The 23945-nt window shown below is 54.9% G+C and overlaps 1 protein-coding gene across 2 annotated transcripts; it reads right to left on the bottom strand.

Annotated features, from left to right (window-relative positions):
- Positions 1-2974: 2974 nt before the first annotated feature.
- On the bottom strand, positions 2975-21602 carry TEAD3 (TEA domain transcription factor 3). 2 transcript variants are annotated; one of them, XM_065747502.1, is made up of 14 exons: positions 21472-21602; positions 12679-12932; positions 9692-9756; positions 8299-8361; positions 8110-8172; positions 6306-6317; positions 5812-5949; positions 5591-5634; positions 5448-5509; positions 4912-5045; positions 4629-4802; positions 4182-4322; positions 3833-3985; positions 2975-3214 (listed from the first exon to the last, which is right to left on the bottom strand). In XM_065747502.1, the coding sequence occupies exons 2-14, from the start codon at positions 12812-12814 to the stop codon at positions 3101-3103; spliced, it is 1299 nt and encodes a 432-aa protein (XP_065603574.1). In that variant the 5' UTR covers positions 12815-12932; positions 21472-21602; the 3' UTR covers positions 2975-3100. The 2 variants fall into 2 exon arrangements, with proteins under 2 accessions (XP_065603574.1, XP_065603573.1); XM_065747501.1 differs by lacking the exons at positions 6306-6317; positions 8110-8172 and having other exon boundaries at positions 21472-21599.
- Between the last annotated feature and the right edge of the window lie 2343 nt (positions 21603-23945).

The raw sequence follows: 23945 nt of genomic DNA on the forward strand, positions 1-23945 counted from the left end.
GTCCGATTGCGGTGCGGCGCCGCGGGACTACGAGTCCCGGCAGTCAGCAGTGCGGAACGGGAAGGGGAAGGCAGCAGGGAGCGGCCCCGAGAGGGCGGTGCGCGGCGGTGGGGCGGGAGCGCCTCTGTGGACGGCGCGCCCGAGGTTGCTGAGCCGCGGAGGGGTGTGCCCCGCACCGCCGCAGCTGCAGGCTCCCTTAGGGTGTTGCTGCCCTCTGCAACCTGCAGTTCAGTACTCTTTTTGGGTCCCGCGTGCGTGTTTTATTGTCCTCGCCAGTGTGCAAGCTGAACTGGATGAAGTAGAAATAAGTATCTCAGGTGTCTTCATGCCACGCATGACGGTTTGGCTTGCAGAAAGAGGAAGAGTGCTGGAAATATGGCCTGCACTAGAATACGGCCTCTGGGTCACCTTGTGATGGGAGAGGGTCGGGCGTTAGGCAGCCTCAGCACTGCAAGCAAAGCTGTAAGGAATGATTGTTACTGACAGCACACACTCAGCCCTCCAATCCCTTCTGCTAGCACAGCGCAGGCTGCAACGCCCTCAAATATGGATCTGTGAACCCAGTGATGCTGCTGGGCTTCTCCCTCTAGGAGAACAGGGGAAAGTCAGCCCAGCAGGCAGCCATCCAACCCTGCAAACCCATCCAGCTCATCACCAACCCTACGAACCCATCACCAGCCCCACAAGCCCATCCGACCTATCACCAACGCATCACCAATCATACAAACCGATCATGAACCCTGCAAACCCATCCAACACTACAGATCTATTCAACCCTGCAAACCAAACCCATCAGCAACCCAAACAACACTATAAACTCCTCCGACTATACAATCTTATCACCACTCACCCAACCCTACAAACCACAGCAACCCACTGCGGGGTGCATCCCAGAGCTGGGTTAATTGCAGATGTGTAACCCAACTGCAGCAGACCCCATAGACCCAATTGTCACAACAAACCCCAAAGGAAGAACAGAACTGCTTGAGCCACATCATAAACAAATAATTTTAATGGTTTTTCAGCAGACCGTAGTTTTCCCGGAGCCCTACAGTCTCCTTTCTTTGAAGTTGGACAGATACAGTAAACACAACAAATATATGATACAACCCATCACAGCTGGATTAAAAAAAATACACAAAAAATATAATACATAAAAAAAATTATTATTTTTAACATTGTGGACTGACACAGCTCTAAAAATTGTGATTGTAACCCTGGTAAAGCTTTACAAAGTCTTTAAAAAAATAAAACAGTACTTCATGTGAAATTCATAAATACACTGGAGGAGAATAGAGGGGCTATGGGGAGGGCAAGGGGTCTTTGGGGCTGTGGCTGAGCCCTAGACAGTGCAGAAGGGAAGGATGGAGGGATAGAGAGAGGGAGGGATGGATGGAGAGAGAGGTAGATGGAGGAATGGAGGGAGGAATGGAAGGAGGAATGGAGGGAGCACAAAGCGGTCCAGTTAACAAAGAGCTCTGTGTGATAGTGGGAAGTTTGAACTTAGATTCCCAGAGTTTAGATCAGTGAGTGAAATTAAAAAAGAAGAAAGAAAACACAACCATTAACAGCAAATGAACATGCTACACATGAGAGCCTGGGGTGGTTGGGCTGAGGCTGTCCCCATGATTTTCCCCCTTTCCCTTTGACCCAGCACTGGGGTGGCTCTGCTGGGATGAAGCCCCAATGCATGGCATCAGCAAAGGGTATTTCCTGAGCTCTGCACTGTCCCTGCACAGCCAGCATCCCATCACCGATCCCCAGCTCCATCATCCCAAAACATTCAGCACTGCACCTCCCACTGCCTTCACTCCCGCTCTGGGGGACAAAGCGTTCCTCCTGCCCCCTGTTCCATGCCACCCTGCACAATCCCTCCTGGGGATGCTCGCCCCTTGCAACCTGCAGGACTGGACACAGTGCATTGAGTTATCATGAGCTGTAGCCCCAGATTCCCTCTGGGCAGACCCAGTCTTGCATCCCACATATCCTCTGACCCTCTCGGTCCCCTCTTTGTCCCCTCCTCTCCCCATTCACAGCTCAGCATCATGCTCTTCCTGACTCAGCTGCTTCCCACTGGGAAAAAGTCGACACCAGAACTGTCAACACAGAAAAATGGGCCAAAAAAAAAAGATGGAAAATGATCATATGAAAAATAAATCAGGCAAATCCACTGCACCATGGCAAGCCACACCAGCGTGTGCTTGGGCCTGGAGAAGAGCCTCAATGCAATCCCTGGAAGTATGCACAAACGTAGCAATGTAGTGACCCCCAAGACCCATAACACTGCCCCATGGTAAGCTCCAGCCATAGGCATCAGAGGTGACAGCAAGGGGTCCTGGGCACTGTGGAGTGCAGATGGACAAAGCTCAATTCTGAGCACAGTGCCCTTTTTTCTTAAAAACAAAAAAACAAAAAACATTTTTTCATTTAAAAAAAAAAGGGGAAAAAAAAAAAGCGCTATTAACACTTTGCATTGTTAATGCCCTCCCACTCCCAACTCTGCCAGAACAGGATGAGGAACTCCCATCCTCTTTGAGGCCTGATGCAGCTTTCTCCCATCCCCTTCTCCTGCTTAGGGGCACCACCCCTGCCCTGCTCCTACCTGCTCCTACGTCTGCCCTGGGCTCACAGAGATGTCTCCATGTCCCCCCCACCACCCCCAGTGCTGGGTTACACCGTTGTCCCAAGGATACCACCACAGACGCAGTGACATCAGGTGGGAACTTGGACTGGGAGGTGAAAGCAGCACCATCCTCCACTCCAACATCCTGGTTCATCAGCACTACTTCATTCCCCATCCAACGCCGGACACGAGCTCCTCTCCTTCCTCCCTACATTTCCATTCTTGTTCTCATTCATCCTTTTTTTTTTTTTTAATATACATTTATTTAAAAACTGTTCCTAAAGTAGAAAACTTCTGCGATTGCAAATCAGTCTTTTTTGGCTATTGCTTTTCTTCTTCTTCCTCCTCCTCCTCCTCCTCCTCCTCCTCTCTTCCAATGACTCCTGACGGGGTCAGAGGGGGCACAACAGGCAGCACTTCTGCACAACCCACCCCACGTCCCCATGTCCCTCAAGCCCTCGCCTGTCCCAAGGGCCCCTAGTCCTTCACCAATTTGTAGACGTGATGCTGGGCGCCGTGCTCACTGGTGGACACCTCAAACACAAAGGCAATGCAGAGCAGGGTTTCCTGGGTATCCCTGTTGGTAACAACCTGTGGTGAAGCAGAGGGGCATCAGTAAGCATACTGGGCGTGAATGCTGTTATCAGGGGTGTTGTGTGGGCTCAGGCAAGGCAGCTTGATTTGCACTGATTTTGCTATTTGCTGTTCAGGGGGTTGTGCAGAATCAGAGGCAGCTACTTTGATTTGAACCACCAAAATTTTGCCCCCCACATTGTTTAGGAGGTGAATGCATGGGCTTCGGCACAGCTACTCCATTTGCACCATCAAGATGTGTTCCCTGCAGCGGGGATGAGTTGGAGATGGAAGCACTGCTGCTTTCAGTGCACCACCTCACATTTACTACCCATAATTTGGGAGGTTGCATGCAGTAGGGCACAGCCACTCCATTTGCACCATCACAATTTTTTCCCTGGAACAGGATACATTGAGGATGCAGGTCAGGTACTGCTGCTTTCATTGCACCACCCCACATTTGCTAACTACCATCTAGGATGTTCCATGCACTCGGGCACAGCTGATTTATTTGCAGCACCACCACTTGGTGTCCATAACTGGGGCAGTTTCCAAGGTTCCATGCAGTATTTGCATGGCCAATATGATGCGTCCCATGGTTTGATCTACGCACAAAGCTCTGGGAAGGGTGAGTACCTGCAGAATGGTGAAATTCTCCAGGACGCTGTTCATCATGTACTTCTCCGGGAGATGCTTGAGTTTGTGGATGAAGTTGATCATGTACTCACACATGGGGGAGCGGTGGATGCGGTAGACAAAGCGGCTGTTCTCCAACCGTGCATACTCCGTCTGCAGGGACGGCCAGGCATCAGAGGGCAGCTGACCCAACAGGGTCAACAGGTGATGCAACAGAGACACCACGGGATAACTGCAGCCTCTGCCCACACACCCTACACTCAATTCTGAGGTTTTATCCATCCCACTGTCCCAGGACTCGAAGCATGGAAACCATTCCCAAGTACTCCCAACACCACACAGCACTCACCTCCACCTTCTCCACAACCTGCTTCCCAAAGGAGCACACCTTGGTGGACACTGTGATAGTCATGTTCTCTGTGCTGCTGTACTGACTGCTGACACCATAGAAAGTCCCTGGCCCATCCTGGATTGTGCTGTTCAGATCCGCCTGCAGAGAAAAGAGAGGAGTGCTGTCATGAGCCATAGTGCTCTTGGGAATGGGGACACTAAGATGGGTTGTGCAGAAAAGCTGTGGGTGCCCCATCCCCTGGAGGTGCCCAAGGATGCATTGGGTCCTGGGCAACCTGTTCTGCTGGGGAGCAGCCAGCCCACAGCAGGGATGGGGTTGGGGGGCTAAGGTCTCTTTCAACCCAAGCACTATATGGTGCTATGATCTTTAAGGACTCTTCCAACCCAACCATCCCGTGGTTCTATGATCTTTAAGGGATGGAGGTCAATCCTCCCAGCCTCGTACCCAAAACTTGACGAGGAAGAAGGAGTTCTGGGGCCCACGCTCGTAGAGCTCCTTGAGACCACCCTTCTTCTCAGGAAACTTGTCATATATCTGGCGGATGTCCACAGCCTCCAGCAGAGGGTCACTGTACGAGGGGTTTGTCTGCCCAATGTGCACGAAGAGGTGTTTGCTATACTGTAAGGGCAAGTGGGTTCAAAACAAGCTGAGGGTTAGCCGAAAAAAGCTGGGTGACACTGAGGACAATGGTGTCCAGGGGTCTAGGGGACATGGAGGGCAGTGTTACCGTTTCAGCGTCCCGCGGCACCTCCATGAAGGCAGAGTACTCAAGGAGCCGCAGCTTGGCAGAGGCGATGGTACGGTCCTGCCAGACCGGCACAGCTGAGGCGGCTGGCGGCAGCGGGGCCAAGGGCTCATAACCTGGGGAGGACACAGGGCAGAGTCAACTGAGGTGAGTCCCCCTTGTACCACCAGGGTGCTGCTTGCCTCGCTGTGCCCCCCCCTGACCCTCCCCAACCTCCCAGGATGGGTTTCACTGGGGGATGGAAAATTTGCACCCCATCTCCAAAAGGAGACAGTGTAGTCCTGCTAAGTGTGGGGTCTGGAGCTAGTTTTAAACCCAAGTTTTCTCCTCAGGAGGCTGAGATTGGGACCTCAGGTGTGTGACATTGCTAGGTGGCCCAAGTATAGGGACAAAAATCTGTGAGGGTTGTCCCAAGGTAGGTGGTACCATTGGGTGGCACCATGGAGGGGACAAAAAGCTGTGTCCCCAGCACCATTGTGGAGTGCCAAGTGTTGGCCCCCAGGAAAGATGGCACTTACTGGCTAGTGATGGAGGCATGGGTGGCTGGATGGGGTAAGCTGGTTGTGCAAACGGTTTAATGCTGAAAAACACAAAGTGCCTCATTAGATTAATGAGGCTGAGTCCCACAGGGAGGCTGCTTGGTGTAGGGGGTTGTACTTACTCCTGAGAGGGTCCAGGCTGTCCTGGGATTGGCCCACTCCAAAACTGGGGAACAGTAGAGAAAATATAGTCAGCACCTCTTAACCTCCCAGATCCATCTGTAGCCCCCAAAGTGCCCCTACCACAATTCAGCCAAGGGGCTGTGACCCTTCCAGTGCCACGTATGGGTTATTTCCCCCCTGCCCCAAGCATGGGAGACCATGGTAACAGAGCTGTCCTCACCCTGGGGGCAGCAGAGAAGACGGCCTGAGGAAGAGGAGGAGGGGGGCTGAGCTTGTTCTGCAGGACACTGGCTGACACAATCTGAGCGGAGGACATGGATGCCATGCTCTGCAGAGCCTTGTCTTTGGAGACCTGGTCCTTGGGGGGCATGGAAAGAGAGGAGATGGGCATTATAGGGGGCTTCAGGTAGGCTACCCCCACCCCCCGGAAGTTTTGCAAAGCATGTAGGTGTTGTGCAACCCAAGGGATTGAGGATGTGGGGGGAGGAATGTTAATGCAATCAATCAAAAATACACGAGGTAATTAACACTATCACACTGCAAATGTCGTGTCCCGTCCCACCCCCCACCCCCCCCCACACACACAAACACATGCTGTACCACCCCACCAGATGGGAGCTTCCAAATCTAGGAAGTGTCCCCACTGCTCCCCTGGGGGCACAAAGGGTTTAGCAAAAGGCAATGAGGAAATCATGGCATCAGAACTCAACTTACCAAGTTCATGGCCTGTCCGCAAAAGAAAGGAAAAGATACGGTTAGAACCCAGGGGACCTTGAGTGTGCCCCCTGCACCTCCCCACCTTGCCACCACAGCCTGGTTTTGGGACTGACACCCCAGACCAGGTGCCATCCTAGTGGTAGGGACCCCTGCCTTCACTGCTTTGTAATACCCTTCGAACCCTGCTCACCCCAATGAGAAGGTGAGAACCAGACTCCTTCAAGAAATCAATTTTCCCCATTTTTTCTCTCACTCTGAGAGCAGGAGTTGATGGCAGCAGGCACTCACCAGCTGCAGTGAGAAGTGTACAAGCTGGTTCTTTGCTCCCCTCCTCATCCTGCTCAGGGCTCTATGGACCCATTTATTCGCACCTGGGGCACAGCAAATGTGAGAAAAACAGGGTTTGGGGAAGCACTGAGCTCTGGGCGCAGGGACACAAGAACATGTGACTGCACCTTAAAAAAGTCAGCTGGGAATTCTGACTCAGCAGGATGAGAGCCTGTCTTAAGGTCCCAGATTTGCCTCCATGGATGGATGTGAAAGGATGCTGACATTCACACTTCGCTGTTTCAGACTGTTGCTCGAAGTCAGCCCTGCAGCCTGACTGGGGCTGGAGCCTGCAGCCCCAGAGCTCATCCAGAGCCCTTTTAAAATCATTTTTTTGCAAAGCTTTCTGCTGTCATTCACTCTGTCCCACCAGCTGCACCCCCTCCAGGGCTTGAAGTCCCTTGGGCTTGTACAATCCAAATCATTTGGGGTCCCCTCCCAGCAAACAGATGGGGATGAATGGTGGTGGTCTTCATGACACTGGGGTCTACCAAACCTGCTCAGATCTTTCGGAGGGCATAGAATGGTGATCCTGGAATGTGGCCCTACTGCCAGCCCCTACAGCTCAGACCCAAAATGGTGGCAGTGTTTTGGGGACCGAGTAAACCTCACACAGAAGTTTTGGAGACAGAATGCTGTATTCTTGGGGCTGGAAGCTTTCACAGCTCCCAAATGTGCCTGGATCCAGCTCAGGAGATTGAATCAGGAGCACCTCAGGCTGTGCAAAGGGGATGTCCCCAATGGGCACCAGCGGGGACCACTGGGTGGGGACACCTGGGTGGGTCTGACTCAGGGAGGGCTCCATCCTTTGGGCATGTCAGTTCCTGCTGTGACCCTCCATTCCCACTCTCCCAACAAATAACACCAGGAACAGTGGAAATGGTTATGGGCAGATTAGTCAGGCTGCAGTTAGGAGGAAGGAAGGAAAGGAAAGCCAGCCAGAGCAGTGGGCGATCCAGTTTTACCTAGCTTGGATCCATTGGCCTCTGGAACTATGGGCTGTACTGGGACCACCACTGTGTCCCCACTGGGAACAGTGTCCCCAAATCATGCCATCCTTGAGGACACTGCTTGGGAACATAGCTGATTCAGCCTCTGACAAGAGCCAGGGGGACAATGCTTGTGACCACCCCAATTTTGGGAGAACCCTTTGGGCTTTGATTTGTTGCCAGTTGCTCTGGAATGGGTCCTTTCCCCACTGGGAGATGCCCAAAGAAGCAGAGTGCATCACAAGGGGAGGATGTAAACTCAATTCCATGTGGTCCAGGTCGGGGGTTGGAGAGGACACCATGGACACCTCCACACTTCTGGGAGAGAAGAGGGATCGCCCAGCCCTTGCAGTCACTCCAATCCATCAGTTCCAGGAGCGAAGGGAGGAGAGAAGCAAAAAAAAGCCATCAAAAGGAGAGGAAGCAGAACACTAGAGAGTGGAGAGTGTTAGTGGTCAGCAGGCAGGACGGAAGCGGGCGCATACCTTCAGCTTGGACTGAATCTCCCGAGATTTCCGTCGGGCAAGAACCTGCAAGTGGCTAGAGACCTGCAGAGAGAGAGCAGGAGAGGGGAACAGCAGAGCCGTCAACCAGAGGAAAAGAGAGGAAGGAGAGGGGCTGCCCATGCTCAGAGAGACACCACCGAGGACACCTGGGCACGGGTGCCAACGTACCTTGATGCCAACCTGGTACTCCCGCACCTTCTTCCGAGCTAGAACCTGGATGTGGCTGGACACCTAGTGCCCACCACGTCGTTAGAAAGGAAAACACAGAGCGTGAAGACATGTCCCTGCACTGCCCCTGAGGACTGTGTATGGGAAAAATGGGGCGTGTAGATCCAGGGTGCTCCAGGAGTTGTTCGTGGTCCTGCAGCACTGCAGCTGCCATAAGCTGGAGGGAGGAAAGTTGGGGGGAAGAGGGTGGGGTGCGTGGGGAGAAGCCAGTGGCTCTGTGTTTACCATCTTTTGGGGCTTCCCAAAAAGGCAGCCCTACACCTGTGAGTGCACATAGCTCTACTGTCCTTTCAGCAGGGCTGTAATGGGACTGCTGATCCCAAAGGGGATGCAGCATCCCCGGGGCTCCTGCTGATACTGCAGGTGGGAAATTCAAGAAGAGGTTTGGTTTGTGCAGAGCTCTCCAAGAGCAGGATGGGGCTGACCAGCAGACCCTGGGTGCATGTCCCTGCCCCTACTAGGGCTCACTACTAGGGAGAGCTCCTTCAGCACCAGCACCCGACTCTCCCAGACACAAACACATGGAGGGGACAATGCCAGGTGCACTGATACTCCCAGAGCATCACTTTCATTCTGTGCCCACTCCTTCTCCCAGAGGAAGGGAATCCAAGTGAGATGCTTACTGTCACAGATACCCGGCATGAAGGTGAAACACAAGGCTCAAAGCCAGAAAAGAAGAATGCAGTAACCATGGCTGGACCATAGGTCCTCTCCTCCAACACCAGTCTTGGAGGCGTTTCCCCAATGCACATGGGTACCAGGATCCATCCTGTACAGGGACAGTGGCATGGGGCCACCCCAGTATAAGCCACTCCAACCCCTCTGTTGCCTGTGTCCCCCTGGGGAAGGCCAAGACGTCAATGCACAGTGGGCAGGGATGAGACGTGTACATTCTCTGTGAGCAAAGTGCACAGAGGGTCACAGGCACTATGCAGGCAGAAGGGGACAGAAGTGTTCCCCTGCTCCGCTGCCACTCAGTGCTGCCACTGGTGGGCTCTGTGCTATACTGGGGTCCAGTGCCATATTGCTGTCCCCTGGCTTCAATGGGTATAGCCAGGTCTCAGCCCTCGAAATGCCTTCAGCAAACTGTATGCCACACAAGGCACACAACCCTACAGGGAGGTTTTGGGACATGGGGACAATCTCTGGCTCCAGATGAAAAGAAAGGGCAATGCTCAGTGACACACGAGAGCTTCAGTTCCAGCACCGTTACGCAGAATTGGACCCAGTAAGGAGAAAGCACGGATGCATGGCACAGCCAGACCCCTCTGGGCACCTCATTCCCAGTGCCCAGATAAAAGCATCCCCAATAAAGGCAGAGCACCAGCCTCACCTGCTTCCTTGTCCGTGTCTTCCCTGTCCGCAGCTTGATGTAGCGAGCAATCAGTTCATTGCGACCTATGGGGATGAGCAGCGTCAGCCCCAGCAGGGTGGGGACAAGAGGACAGCATGGGATGAGGACACACTGGTCTGTAACAAGGGAGGAGGCTCTGCCAGGAGATGGCGCTGCCAGGACAGCTGTGTGGCCCCAGGAGACATTGGGGTGGCCCAAGGGGACATCGGAGTGGCCAACCCCCAGCCAACACACGGGGACACCCGTTGTGTCCCCCACCCCCAGCACCATGGGGCAGGAACTGGGGGTCAGGGGGTGGCATCTACCAGTAACCCACGCTACAGCAGTGTCCCCAACACAGACAACCATGGATCCCATAAAACCATCCCAACAGGGCACTCCTTTGAGCACAAACCCCCTCCATATGCAGATCCTGGGTGCCCCCTGAGCATCAAGCTTCTCCCAGCATGCCAAGCTGCCCTTTCCACCAGTATTTCCTAATGTCCTGTGCTTAATTCGAAGCAGAAGTGCTTTTGTGCCACATTTTACAGGGCCAGCTGTGGCCAATCTGCGCTCCAACGTCAGAGCAGCTGGGAGCGTTCTTCTCCCAAACCCGGCCTGTTATCCCCCAGTGCCTCACCCCCCGCACATGGGGGCGGCAAGGCACGCCAGATTTATTTTAATGGACCAGATGGTGGTGGTTGGAACTTGTCGAAATGCCCTTGGAGAGGGCTTCGGCTTTAAAAATAAATAAATAAATAATAAAATAAAATAAAATAAAAATAATCCCCACCACCCTACCCTGGGCAGCCCCAGAGCAACTGGAAGGGGGGGGGTGAGAGGGGACACAGGAGGACTGACAGCGCCAGGTGTTATGGGGTGGCTGTAGCATGCAGGGGGTGGTGGCCATTTGGGGGTCACCATAGGTCCACTAGAAATGTGGGCACAGTGAAGAGTCCCTGTGTTCAGTCCTGTCCCCTGTGTAGCAGCCATCGGTGCTCTGGTGGCACCCTATGATAGCCCCAAAATGCTGTTGCAGACTTCACTCCTTAGTCTGCCTTTTAATTAATGAGCATATCCTAATGAACAGGGCTCACTTGCTCTTGGTTGCCAAAACATTGGTTTGGAAGGAGCCATGGCATCATGCACCCATACCTGCCTCATCCTCTCCAGAACCCTTGGGTGCCCCATGCACCCATCCCTCATCCTGCTCAGCGTTTAGTAGTGCCAAGTAGACCCATTCCTTATCCTGTTCAGCACCCAAGGGTGCCCTGCACACCTATTCCTCATCCTGCCCAGCATGTACGGGTGTCCCGGTGATGGGATGCCACCAGGTGCAGCAATACTTGTGACTGTGGGGTGTTAGGTTTGGGTCCTTCACCACCTTGGCTGTGCACAGCCCATTCCCATGTCCCATCCCCATGCTCAGCACTATGGAAGCATATAGGAAAAATGAAACCCAGCTGCAGTGGTGCACCCAACACGGTGCCTAGTACCAGACATCTCCCCACAAGTCTGCCTCATCCCACATCCTGACAGCACCACCTGCACCCACCAGGGTACCCATGGCCATGTCCCTGTGATTCACTGAGGGCCTTGCCATTCCTTCCGTGAGGGCACATCCTCCTCCAAATTACCACATTCCCCAAATTCCTCTCCTCTGACACCACCATGTCAACCAGTTGGACGGCTCTGTTAAAAATAACCCAGTGGGACATGCCGGCGGCCAAAGACCGGCATGAGCGTGCCCAGCCTGGCCCCATGGCTCCCACCTGCTCCCGGGGCACACACATGTCCCGCACCCCGTCTCCATAGCACACTGGCACCGTCCCCTGAGTCAGCACAGCACTATGCAAAGCCACTCATCCTCCTATTTGATAGCTCCAAGGGGGTCCCCAAATCAGTGCCTCCTGGAGATGCACAGCCCAAGTGTAACCCCATCACTCTCCCAGTGGGTTTGCTCTGGACTCCACTTTCCAAGGGCACCTCTGAGAGCAGAGCACTCTGAGATGCCAGCCCCAACCCCTACATACAGAGCCCTCTGGGTGTGCAATGGGAGGTGGGGGCCTCTGCTGCTTTAAACAGCTGCCAGATGGCTCTGAAAGGCTGGAAAAACCGGTCTGGGCCCGGGTGTGCTGCACAGGGCCAGGCTCCCAGCGGCACTTCAGCTATTCCAGGAGAAATCCAAAAAATGCACCCGCTCAGGAAGCGCTGTGCTGCCTTTCAGACACTAGCCCTGACCAGGGTGCCCCCGGGGTGGCACTGGGATGGGGACAGGGTCCATGTGTTCCAGGTACCCAGTGCCCTCCATGCCACAGATGGATGAGTCATTGGATGGTAACAGTGTTGTCACTGGTGGGTTTGGAGGTCACCACTAGGGATGGAGGTGTGGCACTGTGTCCCACAGGAGAGAGCTCTGAAGTCATCTGTCTGGAGAGCCACATCACGGCAGGGAGACAGGAGGGGACAGTCTCACTGTGGCACAGATGGGGACACCACCCTTTTCTTCTCCTTGGAGGCACTGCACACCCCTGCCTTTGTCACCCATCCTCATCCACCCAGTTGCAGGGGAAACAAGGCTGAGCCCATGCAAAACTCATCTCACAAATGGGGCAATGTCACCTGATACAGAGCCGGTGGCTTGGGATGGGCTAAGAGCCACAGCCACCGTCTTCTTGGAGTGTTCCTCAGTTCAGGACGCTATAGGGAGTGGTGTAGGACAGAGCCATGCCCGCTCCCTGCCCCACGGCTCCACCAAACCTGTCTGTCCAGCACACTTGAGAGCAGGAGGGAGGGGATGACTGTCACAACATCACGGGGACACGGGTCACTGCCTTCTGGTACCCAAAGCCACACTGCTTGGGAAAGTGCTTTTGGAGTTGGGGTGCTCTGGGTCGAACCACAAATAGGTTCAGGGCTCAGAACCTGCCCCATCTCAGTGAACAGTGACCCATGCAATGCCCAACCCATACTATGCATGCACTCACCGTACATCTTGCCTTCATCCGAGAGGATGATTTTCCGACGACCGCAGGGGGGATAGATTGCCAGCGCCTCCTGGAAGCTCTGCTCAATGTCCGGGCTCCACACTCCCTCAGCATCGTTGTCCAGGCTCTTGTCCATCCCGTCCTGGCCATCTTCCCGCCCCTCCCCGGGGCTGCCACTGGCGTTCCAGCTGTTGGACGCTATGGTGCTGGCTGCTCTGGGCTCCGAGCCCGAGCCCCCACGGACACGTGGCAACCTGCAAGGATGAAGAGACACCCCTGAGACTTGGCCACAACTGCCATAGTCATGTTGGAGGGGCGGGTGACAGCATGGTCACAGTACAACCCCAATGCTGGCACTGCACTAGGACAGCACTCCAGTGTCAAGCATGTGATGCACAAAGCTCTGTCTTGGGGACAAGGCCACATTTACCATCAACACCTCAAATCCTGCACAGTAAAGCTACCAAGTGCCCACCACAAACATCACTTGGGAACAACCCATGTGCTGCACTGCACACAAAGCACTGGGCACATGGTGCCCATACAGAGTGCTTGGGCACACGTTGCCACTTGGGGAGCCCCAACCTGTGAGCCCCAACCCTATACCCCCAATCCAGCAGAGCAAAGCCACCAGATGTCCACTCCAAATATCATTTAGGAACATCTGGTGGCTGCATTGCCCGTACGAAGCATGTGGGTGCACAGTGATGCTTGGGAACCTGGGAGCCCCAACCCTGCACCCCCAGTCCAGCAGAACAAAGCTACCAAGTGCCCACCCCAAAAATCACTTGGGAACAGCCCATGTGCAGCACTACACACAAAGCACTTGGACACATAGACACAGTGCTCACACAAGGCACACTCGGGCACCATGTGTGTCCAAAGGGCACACACTGACACTCGGGGACTTAAGCCCCCCAAAAGCCCCTAGTAAAGGAGATGAGGGGATCTGACAAACCAGGTGCCCCAAGGATGCTCGCCTGCCCTCCCACACAGTTTTGCAGAGCGGCATTGGGTTCTGTTCAGAGGTATCTCACTGTGCAGTGCTGTGCTTCCCGTTTGGGGTGGGAGCGTGCAAAGGTCTCGGCGTGCAGACATCTCCTTTTAAAGGAACTGCAGCAACCCGCTGGCTCGGGCGCGCGCCCAGGCTGCTTTGTGTTGTGTTGTGCCTTTTTTTTTTAATTTATTTAATAAAAAAAGAAACTTTTTCTCCCCCCTCCCTCTTTGCCACCACCCCCTCCGTGATGTCAGCCCCTCTGCTCCCCCCTTCCCTGCTTCCACCCTTGCCTGTTCCCCCCCACCCCCCAGCACTCCCCCTCTTGCTGAGCACTGTGGCCAAATAAGGAGAACTGGATTGCAGGATGGAGCCGGCAGCCAGGGGAGGGATGGTGGCAGCAGGCCGCACTGCTCTGCGCCCCACGCTGAGTACAGCCCTCGGGGGCTGCATGGGCTATGGGGAAGGGCTTTGCAGTATGAACGATGGGGATGGGAGAGGGATGGATGTTGTAGGGGGCTGGCATATAGGGCCAAGCCCTTCCAATGCCAACCCCATGCAGCTCCCTGGGACCTTGTCCACATGCAAACCCTACAATGGGATGGGAGAGGGACAGCCAAAATGCAGGGGGCCTGCCTATGGATTGGCCCATGGGACTGAGCCCCTCCCTGCCATGCAGCCCAATGGAACCTTGCTCCCATGTAAATCCCTCGATGGTGCTGAGAAGACCCCCTGCAGCCCCCCCAGCACCCAGAGTCCACAGCCCTGCAGTGCCTGGAGTCACCCCCAGTAACATGAGATCCCCGCCTCTGCAGTAGGATAATTCCCATGGGGTTGGGGTGCCAGGAGGAGACAGCCCTGAGAACTGGGGTGCAAGGGATTTACAGGGTGCGACACCCTCCCCACCACTCAATGAGGGCTTTAGGGAGCCAAAGGTCTACGGGTACTACTGCCCACATGGTGACAAGTGGCACAGGTCACCATCCCCTTCCCCGAGGGCTCGCAGCTCCTTGCAGCCCCTCAAATCCCTCCCACCTCACTGCCTCCCTCCTCAGCAGGGAAATCCCAGCACAGCCCTTTCGGGGAAGTGGGAGAAAAACAGAGAGAGGAGGAGGGTAAAGCGGGGCCCTGGCCAAGGTGCGAGGAAACAGCTCCTCCTCCACCGAACCTGCTTTTGGCCAGGCCAAGGGATTTTATTTCCTGGAGGGAGGGTGCAGGCAGGCAGTAAGTCACAGCTTTGACGTAAGGGGACGAGCACAGTGCTCCACCCAACCTTACAAAACAGCAACCAGAGGAACAATTAGGAAACCAGCACGGCTGGACCTGGGTACCAGCCTGCCCAACCTGATCAAGGCTGGGAGGGACCAGAGCTGCAGGAAAAATAACATCTAAGTGTGTCCCTCCTCCTGGCTTCTGCTTGGGACAGGGACAGAGCTCCCATCCCCTATGGACTCTGGCACCTCAGCAGAGATGATCACAACCCCATGGCACAGGGATGCTCACTGCGCCATGGTAACTATGGGGTACCCAAGAGGCAGCAGGATGGGTGCTCACAGCTGGCATAGAGGGGGCCACCAGAGCATGGCCAAGGTGAAGCCAAGAGTTGGAGACAGACATGGCACTCCCATGGGCTGTACGCTCACCCCAAGCTCGGCCCCAGTGCAGCTTAAGGGCTCACCAAGGTGGGGGTCTTCAGTCCTAAAACGCTATGAGAAATCCCTGCTAAACCCTGTGGCACCAAAAGCCTTGCCCAAGGGGTTGCAAGGAGGCAGGGGATGAGCAGCTCAGGGGATGGAAATATTTAGGATGTAGCAGTACTGCCCAAGCATCCAGGTCAGGATCAGAGTGCTGGCAAGGCACAATCAGGGGGAGGAGCAGCAAAACCTGATGGGGGTAGGGACTGTAGAGCTGAGGATGTGTGGGAGCGGCATGAGGACAACTGTGGGGCTGGGAGCATGGGAACAGAGTGGGGAGCACAGGGATGGAGTGGGGAACATGAAGTGGCACCTTGACCCCAGAAGTGCCACTGAGCTTGGGGACAAGGTGCAGTCTCCTCCCCAGCATGTTCAGCCCCCAAAGCACCCCCCGACACTGCACATCACTCCAGCCCCATATCCTGACTGTCTGGGGCAGAAAGCCAGGATTTGTGGTCTGCCAAAAGTAAGAAAGGATGGTTGGAGGTAGGAGCTATCCTATGGTGGCTATCGACACAGGAACCAGTGCCCTCATCTTGCTCCTTGCTTGCCACAGTCATCCCCACCCTCCTGTTGGCATCAAGGTGGCCCTGCTGTGGGTGACAGCTACCCCAGCTCAATGGGGAGCAGAACCAGGACTCCACACTGAGGACACACAGGGTTGAGCACGAGCAAATGCAGAACAGAGGGCTACAGCCACCACCCTACTCCCTCCCTGTGCGGGGGCCTGGGGCAAGCCAGCCCTCCCTGCCTGGACCCCATAGCAAAAGGATAAAAGTTCAGCAACAAGTTGAGGCAGGCATCAGGGCCGGGTGCAATCTTACCTACACAGCAACCACCGCAGCGCTGACACTCAGTGGCGATGGGCTGGGGGACAACACGGGGTCATCACCATTGGTGGCACAGTGGGAACCGAGCCCTTGGGCTGTGCTACTCTGACAGTGGGACAGGATGGGTGATGTGCCCCGAGGAGGACACTCAGGGTTCCAAGAAGCGCTGCCCCCATTGCTTTGACTCTGCAGGATCCAGTGAATTGGGTGAAACGTTAAGAGCCTACCCAGCCACCAGAGGACACAGTCTGCAGGCACTGTCGGTGCTACTTGGTGATGGGAGGAGCACAGGATCACCCACCCCATGACACATCCCATGGGGCTGGGAGCTGGACAGGGGAACACTGCCTGCAGCGAGAAGTGGCCAACGCTCTGACAACCCAGGGTCTCCTAGTAGGACCCTAGCAATGGAAAGATGTTCCCCTGTTCATTGATATCCCACGCTATGCACCAAACCATGATGCTCACAGGCAATCACCCTGTGTGGGCACCAAGGCTGGAGATGTCACAGTTTTGCTCACCCCACTCTACTCCTCCCAGCAGCTCTGGGGCTGTGGTGTGGGATTCCCCGGCTCCCTCCTACCCAGGGCTGTGCCATAGGGCCACTCATAACCCCATGGGACACCACCTGGACTGGGGGCATGGAAGCATCCGAGCCCCTGGTGCTCCCCACAGCGCAGCCCGACTAATTTCCTTTCCTCTATCGCTTCCTGTCCCTTCCGGCTTGGCAGGCAGCTCAGGAAACAATCGGAGCAGGGAAACTGCAGGAGGCCACATGGCAGCATACCACCAGGGTCTGCAGTGCCACGAGGGCCATCCGATCATGGGACGCTCATCTATGAGGTGCCCAACCATGAGATGCCCATCTGTGGGTGCCTGTGCATGGCAAGCCCGTCCATAGCATGCCCAACCATGAAGTGCCCCCTGCAATCCCACCCTGCAGACCTCAGCTTAGACCCCAGAAAGTTGCCATCACTGGGCTAGTCAAGGATGCTCCATTCCAAATCACGGGGGCAAACAGTGGGGAAATCTCATTGACGTGTTCCTGGAAAATTAAGACATGACCAAGGCACACCCTGAGCAAAGCTCACAGTGCATCAGGTGAGATGCTCCTTGCCAGCACGCAGAAGAGCTTTCCATCTCCTTCTCTTCCTCCATCCCCAGCCACACTGGTTTTTGGCGTAGGAGGCCCTACGCTGGCTTCACCCAAGGCTCTGAGGCCAGGACATGAGGACAGGAGACAGATGGACACTGTACCCCAGCCTCAGTCCCTCCTTGCCCCAATTACCCTGCCCAGCCGGGGCGTTGCATCCGTCAGCTCATAAATAGAAAGCTTTGACAGCATTAATTATTCTCTGTGTTATGAAACAAGCGCAATGGAAACAACAGGGTTGGGGTTGAAGACAGGCCACCACCATGGCCATTCTGTGACACCCACAGCACTAGGTGACCTGAGACACAGCAGGGACAGTGTGTGGAGGAATTTGCGTTGCTCCCACCCCAAAAATGTGCACATCCTGGGATGCATGGGGATATTTCCCTCAGGGTGGCCACTGTGTCCAGGTCCCCAAGACCCACTGCCACCATAGGCAAGGGAGAGGAGGAAGAGGAGGAGGAGGAGGAAGGCTGCATTGCACTTCACACTTGCCCCCTTCCCTATTGCCTCCACCCCCGTGAAACCCAGCCCTACCCTGGAGCAGCTGCACCACTGCCCGCACCAACTCCGTGGGGTGAGCACAGCATTGCACAGAGTAGGAAACCCATGGGGTGTGCAGCAAAGGGAGCAACAGCAAACCCTTTCAAACTCAAAGGAAGTGGCTTGCAGGGTCACAGGAATGCCTGCAGAATGCAACCTTTCCTGCCCAATTTCCCAACGTAGGGACAGTGGGGTCACTACTATGAGGTCCCCAATGTCACCAACCCTCTTGGGACATCTACAAGTCAAGGCCATGCAGAAATAGAGCAGCACTGAGTGCTGTACCAATTTATTCCCAGAATGGGATAGTTAGGCTCAGCATCACCTAATCCAGACAAGTAAAGTGAGTGAGCACAGCACCCTGGTGCATGCCCAGAGCAGAGCATCACCCTCTGTTCCATACCACTCAACACTGCCCAACCCATCCATTGCTCCCATTGGGAGTCATGGGGGAAGCCCACTCCCAACGGGCAGGGCGACGCAGGGTCCTGCCTAGTGCCTTTGCTTTGCAAGAGATGAAGCCTGCATCATCATCATCCCCAAAAACAATGCTCATGTTGACTGTGTACACAGCAGGAGATGGCAGCTGGGGGAAAGCAGCAGTGAACTGGCATGGGCCTGCAGCCCATCCTCCACACACGGCGCGGCTGTAAACTTTGAACATCTTCCGGAGAGAAGTTAGTGGCTATTGTGAACAGCTGGATTTAATTTGATGAGGAGCGAGGAGGAGACAGTTGTGGGGAAATAATACGGATTGGCGCTCATAGGCAAGGAGCCCAGAGCCCTAGCAGCACTCCACTTCCCAACCAAGGTGGGGAAACTGAGGCACAGAGCTGCTGGGCACAGGTGGCTGAGGCCTCTGGGAGTGGTGGGGTCACTGTCCCTGGAGGTGTTCAGAACCAGGGAGATGTGGCACCAAGGGACACGATCAGTGGGTAAGGTGGGATGGGCTGAGGTTGGACTGGATGACCGTAAAGCCGCTGCACACATTTCCCCAGTGGGTAAAACCACCGCCCCAGCAACCTGTCCAAACCCGCGCTGTATCGCTGTGTGCCCGCTGCAGGCTGCCATGGGGCACAGCCCCGACGGCTCACCCCATCATTACCTCCCTCCCTCCTTCCATCCGAAAAAACATTTCATAACACGACACGTGACAGTGGCAATACCAAACGCCCACATGCTTCAGGTGCTGTCCCCAGCCACAACACAGGTGCTTGGGCTTGGCCACTCCAGCATGCTCCCAGTGCCTAAACTGGGCACCAACCCCCCAAAAAAGTCTATTTCCCAGCAGCACACAAGGTTGGGCCAATGCATCCAACCACGAGAGTCCCTTTCAGCCTCACACTGCGTTGGTGGTTTAAATACAAGAGGAGCTCCTTGGGATCATGGTATTTCAGACACTGTCTGTCCCACTTCTGTAAACACAAACCTAGGGAACTGTTCCACAGCCCATTTTCTGCTATCCACCTCTACTCCAACTCCCACAGATGGAAGAAAATGCAGAAAGCCCCATTTTCCCCACAGAAAGCCCAATGTTGTCCATTTCTCCCCATCCCAACCTCACCTTTTGTTGGATGTCGTGCGGCTCTGTGATGTTTCACACATTAATTACAGGCAGTGACCACAGCAACCCTTGTGACCCCATAGCACACCAAGATGCTGCCAGCTGTGCTCTCACAGCAAACAAGGAGTTAAACTGTGATTAAAGACAGTGCTGTTTCCGGTATCATGATAAATAGTGACCGTATGTCATGGGAAACGCCAGTAAGTTCTTCTGTTGTGGGCTATGGATAGATCTGGATGGATGAAAGGGATTTTGCAAGGCATGAGGAGAATATGGGCTGAGAAGGTTGGTCCCATGCAGAACCCTTTTTGTACCCTGTAGTGCCATGGTTGAACTGTCCCCACGCTCTGTGCTGTCAGCCCAGCCCGGCTGAGAGTCCCCGCAGTGCCGTTATGCAATGTGGCCGCTCCCAAAGGGTTATTTTTGTTAGAAAAGCTGCTGCTGTGCCAGCCCTGGGGGCAAGCCCTGCCCCAAGCTGTGCCAGAGGTCCGGAAGGGGTGGGAAGGCCCCCTTGTTCTCCTATCCCCACTCAGTGTTCCATCCCCACTGAGAAGAGCAGATCCCCATGTACACCAAAGCATGCCCAAGCCCAAAACTTTGAACCCCAATGGGGCACTCATGTCCCTTCTATCAGGGAGCAGCTGCCACCTGCCTGCTAAAAGGGCCATCCCTGTTGACCTCAGTGAGACCCCCTCAAGTCCCATTTAGGGAGCCACTCATGCGAAAACGACTGCAAAACCCAATGGCTGGGAAGAGCTTTGGGGCCACCAGAGCTCTTGACACAACAGCACAAAGTGGGGCTCATGGCGTCCCACAACCCCCCAACAAACACACAGTGTCCCCAGACAGCGCAAAGCCCTGACTCACGGCGCACACATTGGAAAGCGATAGGAGGGGGCAGAGGACGCTGGAGCCCAAAATACCCCAGTGTGCCTGACACGGAGATTAGCGCTTTGCCGCGACACTGTTGCCTGGCCCAGCTCGCTGTGGCCCCAAAAAAAACCCAAACCTTCCACCCCAGTGGGGATCAGCAGCACACAGTGCATGTTTCACCATTCCCAGCAGTTTTCTCCCTAAAAATGACTTCTTGCAGGGCACTTTTGGGCTGAGCGATATTTTTCTTCTGAAGGGGAGAAGTGAAAAAACAAAACAAAACAAAACCAAATGAGAGTGCAAAAATAAAATAATAATAATAAAGATGACACACTGCTGAAAATTATACATCTAATTGCTGACTCGTTAGCAATGTACCCCTGTGACGAGGCACAAAGTGTTTAGCATACACTCAGCACATGGTCATGTGTGTGACACACATGTAACGTGACACGTCCCCATGCCCCACGACCCCACTGCCTTTGGGGTAGGCATGATGGGGTGGGCATTGTGCCAGGGCTGTTTATGTAACGCCCGCTTCGATGCACGGGCCCTATTGCACACAAGGCCCCTTTGTAACCCTATATATAACCCGGGGATGCGCAGTGTTAAGGGGAAAAAAACAGATTAATCCCATTGCAAACCCTTTGGGATGAGAAATGATGAGTGAGGTTGGAGAGGGATGAGCTGCCTCGCAGCGCAGAAAATGGGAAACGGTTGGAGTGAGGAGGAAGAGTGAGTGGGAAGAGAAATGGGGGAAGATGCGTGATGGGGGGTCCTGGCTTTGAGTGGGGTGGGGGCACCGCAGAGCCGTCCGGGGAGAGCGCGGAGTGGCCCCGAAGAAGCGCACAGAGCAGCGCCAAGGGCGCTCCTCACGCCGAGGCCCCCCAGGGCTGCTGGAGGAGTCGGAGGGCAGCGAGGCCCCTCTGTTCCCAACCTCCCCAGTTCCCCACCGCCATCCCATGGGGCCGGGGCCGGGGCCGGGGCTGCCCCTCCCGGGTTCGGTGCGGACGGAGGGCTGCGGACGAGAGGAAGGAGCGCAGGAGCAGGAGGAGGAGGAGGAGGAGGAGGCGAAGGAGGAGGAGGAAGAGGAGGTGGAGGAGGAGGAAGGGGGGTTGGGATCTCTTCTCGACGGCGCTTACCTGCTCCGTGCTCCGGAGGGCTGGGCCGGCTGCGGGAGCCGGGAGCGGACCGGGACCGAACCGGGGCCGGGGATGGGCCGGGGGAGGGCGGCAGGAATGCGGGAGCGCTGCGAGCTCTGGAGTTCGCGCAGGGAACCAGGCGCAGGGACGGGAAAGTTTATGCAAGGGAGGAGCAGAAAGTTGGGAGTCAATCAGGAGGCGGCGGGGCAGGGCCGACCCTCCTCCCTCCTCTCCCGGCCTTCCTCCCTCCCTCCTTTCCCGGTGCTCTTCCCTCCCTCCTCCCGACTGCTCCCGCCCCGTCGGGTCCCGATCTCCGATCCTCGGTCCAGTCGCGGTGCGGAGTCACGGCGGGGTCCGGTCTCCACGGAGCACAGCACTGTGGGACGAAAGGGCAGCGCGGCCCCGGCGCATGGAGCGACTTCTCTGAGACTTCATCCTTCTCTTCCTCCCGCAGCTTCGGGTGCTCCTACCCTGTGCCAGCCTTCATTGTCCTCTGCACACCCTCATCCTCCTGCGCTCGCCTCTTGCTCACCTCTATTCCTTCCTGTGCTTCTTCATCCCATAGACATCTCAGCCCCTGCACACACCTTCAACCCTTCCCCTACACTTCTATCACCCTCCACACACCCTTGTGCTGTGCCACACACCTTCATCCTCCTCATCCTCATACCTTCATCTTTCTCCAGACACCTTCAGCTCATTCTCTTCCTCCTCATCCTCACATTCTCATCTTCCTCCACGTTCATCCCCTTCCAAATACCTTCAATCTCTTTCTCATTCCCCTTCTCCTCCTCATCATCCTCACCCCCTCATCCACCTCCAAACACCTTCATCCCTTCCAAAATATTTTCGTCCTTATCCTCATACCCTTATCCCCATCTCTGTCCCTCTCCAAACACCTCCATTCCTCACCTCACCCCCACCCTTGCACCTTCATCCCTTGCTACACTCCCCCACAAACCCACAATCCCCCACACCCCACAGTTCCCCCTGTCTCCCTGGACACCCATACTTCCCTTTAGCACCAGGATAGGGATTTCAGCCCACACGGCTGTGATTTCCCAATGGAACACCAGGGAACCTGGCCAGCAGCAGGGCTGAGGGGTGGTAACATGCTGATTGCATGCAAGTCTCTGGCCATGGCCCAGCCCCAGTGTTGGGATCTGTGGTCCCAATGGCAAAAAGCCCGGTGCTGCTGAGCATGAGTTCAGCACGCAGCAAGGACATAGGTAGGTTGGGCTACACATGAAGCAATGCACACGGATGTAGATCAGGGAGCAGGATCCTCCTGGCACTTCACTCAGGATAAGGATGCTCCCTGCGTCCCATCCCTTTTAGAAACATATTTTTCTAATTTTCATGCCGAACTCAGTTGTATTGAAGCATTCTGGGACAAGACAGCCAATGGCGCAGCCCTCCACACACCCATCCAACACATTCAGCAATCTGGGTGATTAATATGGCCATATCGCATTCTTCCACCCTTGGCCTGGTGCTGACTGCAGAAATCTGGACCAAGAACTGCAACAAAATGGCTGCAATTCTCCAAGGGCTGTTCAGAGCACTCGTTACTCATCCCTTACTTGGTCAAAAATGACATTGACTGCTCCTGGAGATGACAGACTTAATTGAGTTCAATAGGAGTTTAGTCTGAGTAAGGCATGAGCAAACAGGCGTGCGTTAGCCCATGAAGAAAAGGCTGATCTGCAAATGTTTAGGAACACATGGCGCTCTGCGCAGGGGAGCAGCAGTGGGGTTACTGCTGTGCTGAGCTGGATGCGTGCAGTGAGCGGCTGCAGCATGGTCTCGTCCTGTTCCAGTTCTGCCCTTGGTGCTTTGCTGCGGTGCTGCTGATTGGGGCTTTTTCCTAAACTTGATTTCTGCTATTCTTCATCCACTAGTGGGAACAGTAACTTCCTTTCCCAAATTATAATATAAAAGAGCTGTGAGCAGCAATGCCATAAATAATATTTTCTTATGGCCGGAACATCCAAGTCTAGGCAACACACCAAGAACAGCTACAACACTGTAAAATTCTGACGCTCCTCCAGAATGGATTCACTAATTAAAAAAATGATTCCTTTCTTAAAGCAGTTGAAAAATATCAGCTTTCCCAGTGCTGGCTGTTGGTTACCACACTGAGAGCAACATGTCCTGCACATACTGCCACTGGGATGTGACCCAGAGCAGCACCGTTCCACTTATCGGAGAGGAATGGGGTGGGATGTGCAGCATCAGGGTGGGATGCATTCTTCCCTCTTTTCCTTACATCTTCGCAAAAATACAGTGCATTTCTCTGGAGGATCCTGCAAGGAGCTTATGTGCTCCGTGGGGTTAAACCCATCCCTGCTCCACCAGCCCAACTTCAGCCCCTGAACTCAACCATAAGAAACCTCAAAGCCACTGCCTCAGGGTAAACCTCAACTCCTAGGATTGAGAAAAGCATTTCTCTGAGGACGATGCACACTTTGGCC

Source organism: Cyrtonyx montezumae, unplaced genomic scaffold (assembly GCF_038088225.1).
Source record: "Cyrtonyx montezumae isolate F1298 unplaced genomic scaffold, pur_monq_1.0 scaffold_45, whole genome shotgun sequence".
NCBI classification, from domain to species: domain Eukaryota; kingdom Metazoa; phylum Chordata; class Aves; order Galliformes; family Odontophoridae; genus Cyrtonyx; species Cyrtonyx montezumae.